Below are 13,567 nucleotides of genomic sequence, written 5' to 3'. Positions count from 1 at the left end.
TCTTTATCAATATGAAAAACTGTCTCTCTGCATTCATCAACAATCAGCTAACGGAAAAGGCTAGTGGATTTTGCCAGCAGTGAAAGACCTAATCAGTGCAAGATCAAGCCAGCTGTCAACTACGATCAGCTTGATTCGTTGCACTTTTCATATTCAATGGAAAATGTTGAGCAATACACATTTCTTTCAGTTCAACTGAAAAATGTAATACAGACAACTTCGCTTTTAGAAGACAACAAAAATTTCTGTTTTCATAGTATTACTGAGTGCAAAAACTGAACATCAAATAGATAGTGAAAAACACTGCCTCTTGTGTTTAATTTCGCTGTTAAAAAGGACAGAAAATCACACCAGATGAAATTTAGCTGCATCTTTATTAACAGAGACTGCCTAGAATGAAAAGGCAAACAGTGCAGTCAAAGTAGATATGATAATCTTATGTAAGTAACTTTCCTTGTGTTTGCTAAAATGCTCTTCCCTATACACTCTGTTCTTTTCTTAAATCCTTCATGCAAAAAGATAAATAAGTGAGCCAGCAATAAAGCTAAAGCATGAGCATAATAGCATACATCAAGAAGCTGCACAGTGAAATGTGCAGAAAGCCAAAATGTACACTTAAGGACCTTAAGTACCAAGCTTGAAAGAAAATACTAAAACCCCATTACTGATTTCCTATTGTCTCTAAAAATTATAACATTCTGAAAAAGGAAAATATGAAAAGCTGTAATTTACCTTATAAAACTCAGGGATGGTATGCAAGTTCACTCTCTCTTCCTTCTTTCAAGAGTAGAATTCAAGTATATTTCAGTGCACTTACACAAGAGATCCAGCCAAATAGATCTCCATAAGGACACTGAAGAACTGTATGTCAAAGCACGACATAGTGAATATTCCAGCTGCACAAAGAACAGGCTTATTTTTAGCAAGAAAGGAAAGGTATGAGCTATAGAGTAGAATCATCCAGTAAGAATAAGAGAAGAAAAACAAGTCTAACTCCCTTGCTCCTAAATTAGCCACAGGGACTTTCATTTTCTGCACTTTGATGTGAGGAAGAGTGCAGGGGGAACAAACCTAACTACAATTGGATCATGAGGCCGTTGCGGAGACAGGAATGGAATAATTCTCTTGCCTGGGAAATCCATACGGGTGAGAAGTAGGGATGCTACGTGTCCAAAAGGCTTGATGGACAGGAAACTAAATGAATACGTAAATGAACATTTAAAGGTGTGTCAGAGAAAGGAGGCCAGTGCACTGCTGCATACACACGAACACAGCAAACAGCCATTACATAGAAAGACTGTGGAAAACACTCATCTGCAGATAACATGTCTACATGAAAGAGAGAAAAGAACTGGAAGCTGCTTGGAGATGGAGGGACAAGTTGAACTCTCAAGTTTTAACAACTAAAGCTGTCAGAGCTCTTCACTGGAATAGTGAATTTCATCATTTGTCTCTTGTAAAGAACTACAGAAATAAAGGAGAGGACAATTCACATCATCCTTACAATAACTTAGTATCAAGTTACTTAGTTTAACTAAAAATTACACTAATGTGACTTCAAAAAAATACAACTGTGTCAAAAGACATTAAAATTTACATTGCTGATGTAAGGACTGGGAAGGAACAGCAATCCTTCATGAAAAATAACAAGCAAACTCTTCAGGTAATGTTTACTTTATGACCTAATGTGTATAATGCTGTGTCAGTTGACACACTCATATATTCTAAACTATTCTACCTTTATATAAGAGAAGAGCAAATTTGGACTCTTACCATCCCTCTTCCACGGACATCCATGTTATGTGTAGCTGTAAAACTGACAAGCCACACCGAGGAAAAACACAGTCAATCTGCAAAAGCAGAAACTAAATATACACTGAGTACACGGTACAGTGTAGGTCTCTCCTCCCCTGAAAAATGGGAAGCCACCTGTTGGCTGTCAAATTCCCTGTAACTTGATGAGCAGAACTATCTTCTGGTGCACAGAAGAGCAGCAGAGATACAAAAGCCAATGAACTCTACAAAACCCCAACACTCAGGGAATCACAGAATCATAGGGGTTGGAAGGGACCTCAAGAGATCATCAAGTTCAACCCCCTTGCCAAAGCAGGTTCCCTCCACCAGGTGAAAAGAAGGGAAAAAGGAACAGTTGAATGGAATTTACATAGATGGGAAGATGACAAACAGGAAAAGGTTATATACATACAACATATAGAAAAAAGAAAATAACAAGTACTTCCTCACGTATCTACAGACACCTAGGGAGATTTCTTGGTATCTAATCTACAGAGATTAAAAATTATGTAAATATATGGAGAAGGCATGGAGGAAACCAGTTCCTTTACAAAGTTTGCAATGGTTTTTTTCCAAGTTGAGTACAGAGTGTTTCCTGTTCCCCCAAAAATTTTGTTTGACTCCTCAAAACAAATTAAGTCATACATTAGCTTATTAGGCATAAACTAATGCTACTACAATAAAAAAATGACCACAGAGTAAGCAAAGTGTGATGATTATTCTCATAAAATGGAAGCATCTGATAATTTGATTCATTGTGAACTGAAATACACTTGAGAAATTGCAGAACATTTATTTCCAAACATTATTCATGGCATTTCAAATCCCGGAATGATGTGATTTTGCCTGGAATGTTTACAAAATGACTCAGAGTGAGGAAAAAGGTCAGGAGCATCTGAATTCCCTACAATTTCAGAGAAGTACTTTCTATTAGGTTACACAATTATTAATCTCGTTGTGATGTTACCCTACATAAACTATTCTTTACCGAGGTATGAAGAGACTGGGATTTCTAGTTCTGCAAGAATTAAAGAGCTAGTTGTGTGCATCAACATTAGCTTTGACTGCATTTTTTTTCCCCTACTAATTGTTTTTTTTTCCCCTCAAGTTCTTTAGTTGGATTAGTTTTTCTATTTTTGAAGTGAAAGATAAAGCAAACATTTTGGGAAATGCATTAGATGAATTTGGATTCTCAGACAGTTTGCTAATAAATCTATTAAACTGACTAACAGCTTGAATTAGATGTCTGCACTGAAGGTGCAGCAAGGCTCCCCTCTCTGACAAGTAAAGAGAACTTTAGGAATGCATGTCTCAGAGCAGTGAACACTCTTAGTGAAAGTGGCAGATACAAAAGTCTTGGTTCCTTACAAGAGGTAACATACAAAGTTGCAGCAGAAAACTGGGAAGACATGGATTTTATTTAATTAGAGCTTCTTATATGATCAAAATGTTCCACAAGGCCTGCAAGAAAGTTTCCTTAAGAAAATATACCTGAAAATTGCTAGAATTCTTTTCCTATAATTATATTACTTGTTTAGACTTACAGCTGAGACCCATGAAAGGATCTAGATTTGTAAGACTGATACTGTAATTTGCTCATTTTAAACAAATGTCATTAAAACCTGCCTTACATGAATGGCAGCCTCTTCCAAGCATGTTGTTAAATGTTACAAACAGAAACTACTTAATACTTACAAGCTTATATTAAGTTGTATTTGCAGCTCCTGAAGAGCAGACTAGGCTCTTTATCCTTTAACATTTGAAATGAGGAACTTCAAGCAATTATGTATAGCAAATATCTCAGTAATCTGATGACCTTTTTTATCTGGACAACTGTTATCAAATGGTCAGTCCTCTTTCCAGGACATCCTTCTAGTAAGACTGCGATTTCTTTTTCCCATTGATGACTGGTAGCTGCACCACGATGGATGGCTCCCAGTCGCTCTCCTGTGTACCACTGACCTCCAGTGGCTAGAACTATATTCGCTCTTTCTCACTGTGCTCAAACCACTGTCGTTCCTGTAGAGTGATCCTTGGATAATGCTAGGACACCTGGAAGAAAATAACACCTAGCACTGCATGATCACTATTTCATGGCCACTGATAACAAGTGAGAAATGACTAAACAGTAAAGGGCATTTTCATGATCGGCATACTGTGCATGATAAAATCAGAAAATAGTTTATGTAGTAGGAGTCCATGGACATAATCTGGTTCAGTGACCCCTACTGAGAGCTGTTCAGCTTGCTCATGACCTACTCAGGGTAAGTTCTGAACCTCTACTGGATGGAAATCTCACAGACTCCGGGCAATGTGTTCCAGAGACCAACTGCTCTCACTAAGAAAACATTTTCACCAATCTTTAATTAGAATTTCCCTTTTTACAACTCATGTCCAAATCACGCTGACTCAGTTATACATGCAAAAGAAACGGACACATAGCCATTCTTAGAGAGGTGAATCTCTCTTTGAGACACTGATCTATCTCCTTGGATAAGGAAAATGTTCGGTTTTAAAAGTCTTATCTCCACATGCATGTATCTTCAGGACAGCAGTAGAAAGAGATCAGGCCCCAATTACAGCTTAATTCCACTTCCAAGAGTTGTCAACAAAAGCAAACTCAGGCAGAAGTCATCTCAGGGAGAAACACTCAGGTTTATACAATCTTGCTTTGCTCTGCAAATGCAAAGCTCTCAGATAAACATTGCTACATATTCTTTCTACAGCTCTATTTATTACCTCACTATCTGTAGAGACCTAACCTAATCAATTTTTAACACTAAATCTTTATTTGGAAGATAATCTGATAAAAATTGTGCATTTAAATAATCTTGTGATTTTAAGCTCACCATTACTTAAATAACTGCTGATCACGCACATAGTTTCAAATAACAGTAAAAACACTGCATGATAAAATGCTAATTCATAATATTATCCAGATTGAATTCCAGACAGATTGCATATAACTTTTTCCCACAACTATTGATTCAAACATGAAAACAATCATGTATCTAGAAGTTCTCTATGCATGCCACACTTTCAGCTCTACCCAGATATTAAATAAAGATCAACAATTTCATCATTAAAACAATACATACAGTAATACAAATATACCTCAGTGAAGAATACTTGGTAACATTTGAACTGTCTTCAATGTTCCATTGGTTTGTATTGATTTTAGGGCTAGTCTAACATTCAGCATGCCAGTAACAATGAATAAGCCTAATGCATTACGTAAGTGTAAGCTGATTAAGTCCTTGATCCTGCAGCCACCTCTTTTTTCCCCTCCCCCTACAATTTAAAACTTAGCATAATTGAAAAATCTGAGTTTTGTAACTTTCAAATCCTAAGTTGTACCACTTTTGGCATAAAACCCACAACTTGTATTAATAAAATCCTTTCAGGTCTTTCTTGTCTTTTAGTAATTTCAGGAACTTACTAAAAGTCTATTTTGAAGTGATCAGTTCCCCATTCAGTTCTCCAATACATTTTAATTTTGTGCTTTTTTAGTATATACTGAATGGCAAGCGTTTATCATGTTACTAGGTGTGAGTTGTACCTATAAAATTAACAGCAAATCAAATAAAACAAAGTGATGCTCTCGTAACATTCAATATTGCCAATAAGTAAGATTAGAAGCTGTACTGCTTGTGCCAGTCCTAATTCCCAGAATGTATTGTATCTCAGTTGAAGTATATGAGCTATGAAGAACGAGGAGGTCACGAAAGAGTTATGTTCCCCTAGGACACTGCACTCCCATGATCTCACTGCACTGACAATATGACAATGGAAGTAGGATAAACAGATTCATGCAGGAGAGGGGAAAAAAAAATTCCTTCCATTAGGTCTAAATGCCCACATACAAAACCAGCTGCTAAGAGCTGAAACCTGACTAAACAGCTGAATGGACAAACAGTATCTCACCATTTTTCAGTGTATTTAGATGTATGCGCAAATTTTAGATACCAAGCATCAGGAAACATACAAGCACCTCAACTTGAAAATCTGATTAGCTTTGTTTTTTTAACAAAGAGCCCTATGCATATTTAGAAATCAGCAGTGTTTCACAAGATAAAACAAGTATTAATTCGTAAGCTCAACTCTACTTGAAATTTAAAAATGTTAAAGAACAGTCAGCTGTAACTATAGTGCCTCAGAAGAGGGAGCAGCACAGCCCCAAGTGAACAAGGACAGATTACATCCAGTTGAGTTTTTATCAGAACTGAGGATGAGAAGGGGCAGAACAAAGTGAAGGGAATTCCATCCAGCTATGGAACAGAAGATTTTTAAGCCATGGTAATTTTGAAAGAGATGTATTACACATTTCTTGTGAAAGAGATGATGGTGAAGCCAGGATTCAATGAATGCTACAGATCTGATATATAGTGCATAGCAAAGGCTATTTTAAATTAGCAACTTGGTAATATTTTATCTAAACAAAATCAAAAACAAAAACCAACCAGAACCTAGCACTTAAACTGGTACAAGGAAGGCACACTGCAGGTTTCTATCTTCTGTGGGCATCCAAAAACATCCCAATCCGTGAATACTTTTTCACATTTTAACATAAGAGGCCAAGTCACAAACTCAATATAAGCAATTTAAAAAAGGGGAAAAAGGGAGAGATGGGAAAGAGAGGGGAAAGATACTTGAACAGGCAATAGTAGTAAGCACGTTTAATAGAGCTGACTTTTTCCACACGCAAATAAGGCAGAGAAAGGCAGGTGATAAAATACAGTGCTTAGTAAGACTCTGAAGACTTCTCATGTTATGGAAGTGATTTTTTTTTTAGACAGAAATTTGACAGTTGTTTATGAAAATCAAAACAGAACAAAAACTATACATTTTCCACAAGTTCCCACCATAACAGATTGTGTAAACTAGTAGTTTTTAAAACATGAAATATGTGAATGGAATTGAACCAGAACTTTTATGATTTGTTACATACCCCGTTCTCTGTGCGCTTTTCCACAGGTACACTTATTCCATTTCTTTGGTTCTGGGTTTGACGACCACCTAAAAGTAAAGTATCACATGTACTGCAAAGCTGAGTTTCCAACACACATGGCTTCATTAATCCATACTTCAGAAGAATTTGTACAGTTTTTACCTGTGAAATTTTATTCTGCTCTGACTCTCCTATTAGATTATTCCTGGTATGTGGCAGAGTCACGAACAATAAAACATACCTCATAGACTTCCTCTGTTAACAGTATAGACAAGTATAGACTTTCCTGACTTGTGTTTTGGCAATACATTCCCTTTCATATTATTATTAAGCGTGACTACCACAGTTTCACTCTTCTATGTCCGTAAAAAGAAGCAGCTCCAACTAAATGTACTAAAAAATATGTTAGAAGAAGCTCCTCCAATGCCTTAAAAACAACTTTATTCTGCAAACTGATCCATAAGTCAATGATTAACTAGAACACTTTACTTGCATGGTTCAGAAGGGACATTTTCCTTGCATGTGACAACATGGCTTCTGGTATGACACTGTTTAAAGCCAAACTGCCCAAACGATGACTGAGTATTTTACAGTCTATCTAATTAATATATGCATATAAATCTCTTGTATATTATTGGACCTGGTACTTCTGGCATACTCAGCAAACAGCAGCCTCTTGGATATGAAAAGAAACCTCAGATCAAAGCAATAAGGTCTCAGACAAAACTTGAAATTCTGTTGTCAGCAGTCAGATTAGTTCAACAAGTAAGGATAATCTGAGCAAACAAATATACATTTCATTGTGAGATCTTATTCCTATCCTTCAGCCAGGCTGAGAGCAATAAATAACATACAGCTTCTAAATTCTTATACCGGTTAGATCAGAAAAATGAGATTTTTTTTCTTTTAATTCCAGTCTTAAAAGGAAGGCCCTCATCTAACATGGAATTGTTTTATACAAAAACCGTTTCTGTACAACAGACAAGAAAATTTTCAAGATGTCAATTATTACTATCAATATATACATACATGAAGCACAGAGAAAGTAAAGCTTGTGAGACCTCTCCCAGTGATGACTGTAAAATAGATTTTAGTTTCTGAGGAATGCAAAGTAGATCACTGAATCTTTCTCTGGGGGCAACTGAAAGGAAGAATCTTCCCATCCTCTCAAGAAGCAAACATATTAAGCCTCTCATGCATCAAATATCTGCATCACTACTAAGCATAACAGAAACCAGTATTACTACAAAAGAACTGCCCAACAAACTGGTAGAAATTCTAGAGAAGGGAATTTGAGAACATAAATAAACATGACACTGAGGAATGTGCAAAAGGACTCTGGTACAAGGAAGTTGTACTGCACATATCTACTGAAATTTACTGAAAAAGCTGATAATTGAATTCACTTCAGAAGACATTTTAAATGTTTAGGTGACAGCACCTAAGATAAGTGTACTTACTCTGCTCGTTACTTTCAGCTGGTGACTCCTCGTGCCGAAGAAAAAATTTCACCTCTTCCCTCCGGGAACCCCATTTCTGTAGGTGGTCATACATCATATGATCAAAGGGTATGGGACGTTCTAAAAATAAAATTAAAAAACCTATCACAACTATTTAGGGTTAGACAAAGATTTATAGAACTCTCATTCAAAATAAGAATGTCATTTTTATAGTAGTTAAATCCACCCAATGTGCTTACTGATAAGCAAAATCCGAGAAACAAGAGTATACCAACAGAAAATAGTTGCATTGTGTTAAAAGCTAGCTTTGTTACTGTAACACAGGTCACTCCTTTACAGCTGTACACAACCAGTTTGCAAAACCATACAAAATATTGGTGTTTACAAATTCTAGTTTAATCATGTCAGGAATTCCTCATCAAAAGCTCTTTTTACAATGATGATCTTTGCACCTTCACTCTCCTTCAGCAGATGGATATTTTTCTTTATTACTAAGATGATTAAAGCAGTCTGAATCTAAGGGTTTCCACTCAGTCTAAAAACCACATCAGTATATTGACATTTCACCATTCAAGGCTGGACATTAACTTCTAGCATATGTGGAATTTCAGGCAAATCTTTGAACAAATAAGTGTTAAGATCTGTGCAGCACTAAGTCTCTTTGTTTTTCACAGAAAAAATGTAAAACATTCTCATATTACTGCTACTTCTTCCATATTGATCAAATCTGTCATTACTAAGTGGTTACTTAGCATTTCAGAATGAACACATATTTCTAAAGTAAACACTTAATTGTGTACAAATATACTTGAATTTATTTTATATGCTTTTATTAAGGGTAAGAAAACCCTCCCTTTTAAAGCTTCCTAAAATTAAGCAAAATATTAGATTTCTTCTAATCAGAATACAACAAGAGCAGAAAAGATTTAATTAATTTTCTTACATACAACTCTAAGCAGTCAAACCAACATTTACTACAGAAAACTTGGATGGAAACCAGAAGATGGTTTGCATTCTTCATTACTAAAAGCAAGATCTCCTCTGCACATAAAACTCAAATCACAGCATCTCCTACCAGGCAAAACACTGCTAACAATCCATCTGTTTCATATTTAAACCATTTGATATAAGATGACAAAATGATTCAAAAATGTAAGTTATCTTCTAGAAAGCTTGGGAGAAAGGAAGTAAAAACAAACAAACAAAAAAAAAAACCAGGCATAATCAATGTACCTTTTAATAATGAAATTTACCTACATTTGTATGTATTATGAACTGTGTATAAATAGATATACATGCTGATACTCCTTGGAACTTAATTGCAGTATATAAAGACAACACATTTGGATCATTTGACTTAAAATATATTTGTTACAGTAACTGTGCTGTCAAAAAGTCGTCAAATAGCTTGATCTCATCAATGTCTTCTCATTCCTTTATTATCACCTCTCAACATACGATCAGCACATCCTAAGGAACATCTTTAACCATTTCAGAGAACAAGGAAAAACATTGTGTCATCCTCTGCAGAGGGAAATATCTCTAGCATGCTTCCTGAACTAAAAAAAAAAAAAAAAGTCCTCCATATGTGTTTTTCTTTACTCTATTTTCAAAGTCTCCTGTGAATTACCAATGATATAGATAAAAGGATACTGATCATAGCAGATATTGAAGCACAGGAAGTTGTCTCAGTTGAATGATCACTTGTCTACATGGACCTGTATCCTCTTTTCAGTACCAGCAAGCAGTATATGCTTGAGGATGCAGCACAAGAAACAGGAAGGTTTGCTAACTATGTTCATTAGCTTAGTCCTTGCTATCTCACAAAAAAACAAAACAAAAAAAAAAAACAACAAAACAAAAAAAACAGACCACAAATAGACAAAAAGCAACACACTGGATTAAAAAATACAGATGCTTTTCTTTTCCTTTTCTTGATTTTCAGTCAAGTGGATTCCAAGAAACACTGTCAATACAGCCTGTGCACACAAGGATAAGGCTCATTACAACCAGCTCTAGAAAAGGAACTTTAAAAAACACGATTTTCAGGTTTTTCAACTCCTTGAGGGAGGTAAGATTTCAAGTGCGTTGAAGCAAATCCTCTAAAAGTGGAACAAGAATCTAAGGATCACAATGAGCAAAATACCTCAGCAGTTTAGTTCAGAGGACACAGAAGATCTGAAGCATTAGAAATTTTTCTCCAGTAAAATGATTGCTAGCTAAACCTAGTAAGAAATGAAGCTTGATAACAGGTACCAAGAGACTAGATGCCAGAACAGGGTTGGGCTAATTCTGGAATGGTGAGGAGTGGCTGCAGCATTGCTGCTGGTTAAGGTGGTCTCCCATTAGGAGGAAGGCCCCATCCTTCCTTTTGAACAGTCCTAGCAACCGTTTAAAATAAAAGATCCTATTTACATAAAGCACTTTCAAGATTCAGGGCTAATAATTATCACACATGACCACGTAGAGAAATGGGAAACATATTTGCTACTACTTTTTCAATACTTCCACCAAGATAACCTGGAATGAATATGCAGCCATAAATTAGACAAAGCAGCAGTGAGAGAATCATTACAGAAGCAAAGGAAAAAATGATGTAATCATTCTGTGCAACTTATGTAGACAAAAGATATTTGGAAAAGAAACAGGAAGAGGAAAAGGTCATTAACATTTGACACAAGACATGATGAGAGGTGAAGTCCCCATTCCTTCCTTTTGTTTATATCTATACAAAGTGCAGGAAAAAAAAACCTGTGGTCTTATATTTGCTGCAAGTTAGGTTAGCATAAAGGAGCATTTCTGGGAATAGTTGTTCTTTAAGAATAAATACATACTGCAGTGAAATGTTTCCCAGTTATTACAGCTTTTAGTTTATTTGTCAGTAACTGTAAAAACACAAGAGGAAAAAAAGAAGATAAAATAGTGGAATGAGTATAGAGTAGTAACGAATGGTTATAGTATACTTTAATAATAAATTCTTTTTTATATGAAAAGTGAAAAAACATGATCTATGCACAGATCCATAGTTGTAAAAACTGTTAAAATTGAAGTTGGACAAATATTCTGAAACAGTAACTTGAGTACTGAACTTTCTACCTTTCCTTTGAAGTAAGAATTTTCAGAAGAAGAGTTTAAGTATTCTGTAATGCCTGAAACATCTTGGAAGATGAGAATGCACATACCACAGTGATATATTAGAAAAGAATTGCAAAGATTTTTCTGTTGGAACTATAAATCTTATATTTAAAGCAGGAAAACTTTTAAGCATCAGAATCTGTTTTTATGCCGATTACACGTATCAGGATGTTTGCAATAAACACACTTATGCTTCCTATATGTGAAACCAGAATACAAAGTAACAGTTTACCTAGACAGTCCCGAGCTCACAGCAAGATCACAAAGTGTCTTTACCATCTCAGGTTTGCAGTTGTTTACTACAAGCATACTTCTATTTCTTTCAGAGTCAGTAGCCTCCCACAACTAAGTTCAGGAAGACTAACATTACCAATTGCTGAAGGGCATTCCAGATGTAAATGAAGCAGATAATTGAGTAATGGGTGGATTTTAAAAGGTTGAAACCCATTTTCTTTTGAAATGTACTACAGGTTTCTGGCATAATACCTATCTTGTGACATCCATACGTTGCAATTTGCAATAGCTGGGGAATGAGGAAGAACATGCTGCATTTTTTTCCCCTGTCATAGCATGAGAAGTCCAAGAGAGGAAGCTTCAACCTGAAAACGCACATGGTGCTATTTGAATTTACTGATAGGTCAGGCACAAATGCTGTTGCATTCTTCAACAATTAATCATTTCAAGAAACTGGGAAAGAATGAGAACAAAATACCAAAGTCAAATGCATTTAGACCAAACCCTTACACCATACAACTCTGAGGACAATCAGCTTCTTAACTGTAATACATACAATATCTATTTTACAACTCTTGGGAAGCTCCTCAACCAACCAGAAACAAACTAACATTAAAATAAATAAGTTCTCCAACAGCTAAGCTATTGCAACCCTTTCCTAAACTCTAGCAATCTCAAATAGTTGTTGAAGTCAAATTTGCATGGATTTCACTAACAACACCTTGCTGGAAGACAAGTAATCTCTCTCTCTTACCCCTCTAAAACTAAGTAAAATGATGCCTTTCTGAGTTATTTACTAGTACACACACATTGTAAAGATTAAAACTGATTATTTTGTTAGATCAATATATTTTAAGAAACAAGCTTCTGGGCACACAAATGTTTCTAATTTTTAAATTGTAATGCTATAATTAGAATATACAGCCCCAATTGCTTAGAACTTGAATAGAAGTGTGTTATTCACATAGATAATTTAAAAGAGATGATTGGTAGAACACAGGAAGTAAGCACATTTGCAAGAGGACATGTGTGACAGATTCAGCTTACAGAAAGGAGAGAGCTGTGATTTGTCACCTGAGCAATAAGAACTTCTATTGTGTATGAAAAGTCAGTGCATTTATTCAATCCCCAACTTTAAGAATTAACTTTTGTTTTTAATTTTATTCTTCAAAATTACTTCTGAAAGTACATTTGTAGATCTCTCTTGAAGATAGGGGCTGAGGTGTCAGAGACAGTGTAATTATTATGGAGACAAAAAATATTCATCTACTGGCACAGTATGCAGCAGCTTCATTGCAAATTATTTCACACTTCCCACTATGAACCATGGTTTGGGTTGCTCGCTGTTGTAACCATTTTGACTCATGTTTTCTGCAGCAGATCTATGCTCCAGGCAAAGTTATTTTTAAAAACTGCATTGGTAAGAGTTTAATTTAGCTCCAAGAAGCAGCTGACAGAAAATTATCATTCCTATGCTCTCTTAAAAAGAGATTTCAATTTGTTTCACTGAGAAACTTACATACCCCTTAAATTTTGGGGTAAGAAGTTGAGTCCACCAGCTCACAGATTTTATAATACATCTAAGAAACACAAACAAAATGCTTGTCCCTACATTCCTGTCAGAGAGACTTCAGAAACAGTTTGAAGAATATCAACTCAGTGATGGTATAGGTCTGTCTGAGAGCTCCAGAAAGCTTAGGGGTTTTGTTTCCTTGTTTCCCCCCCCCCATTTTTTCCCTATTTAGTCATTTTGTTTCACGCTTTCAGCAAAACACAATTCATGCACTAATCATCTTGAGTGAGACAGATTTGTGTTTGTGCTTTTGTGTCAGTTAAAAAAAATAAAAATAAAGTTTCAAAAGTTTGATAAGCTTTCAAAAGTTTTAAGTTTGATATCCCCATTCAACAGGTTGGGAAGCATGCTGCTTCTAAGCTTAGGCACCTGCTTCTGGGTGCCTAACTGGGGAAAGTACAATTCTCTATCAATTAGGTAACA

The 13,567-nt window shown here is 35.6% G+C and overlaps 1 protein-coding gene across 7 annotated transcripts in view; it reads right to left on the bottom strand.

Moving 5' to 3' along the window:
- The window catches only part of PPP1R13B (protein phosphatase 1 regulatory subunit 13B), a 62,016-nt gene that overhangs the window by 27,393 nt on the left and 21,056 nt on the right, over positions 1-13,567 (bottom strand). For all 7 annotated transcript variants that reach the window (XM_065749576.1, XM_065749583.1, XM_065749547.1 and 4 more), the window contains 2 exons: positions 8,203-8,322; positions 6,743-6,810 (listed from right to left, as the gene is read on the bottom strand). In XM_065749576.1, the coding sequence (XP_065605648.1) occupies positions 6,743-6,810; positions 8,203-8,322 (188 nt within the window). The remainder of the gene's footprint in view (positions 1-6,742; positions 6,811-8,202; positions 8,323-13,567) is intronic.

The sequence above is a fragment of the Cyrtonyx montezumae genome, unplaced genomic scaffold, assembly GCF_038088225.1.
Source record: "Cyrtonyx montezumae isolate F1298 unplaced genomic scaffold, pur_monq_1.0 scaffold_10, whole genome shotgun sequence".
In the NCBI taxonomy this organism is placed as follows: domain Eukaryota; kingdom Metazoa; phylum Chordata; class Aves; order Galliformes; family Odontophoridae; genus Cyrtonyx; species Cyrtonyx montezumae.
The sequence above is the reverse complement of the archived record's forward strand: the minus strand, read 5'-3'. Positions and strand labels throughout refer to the sequence as shown.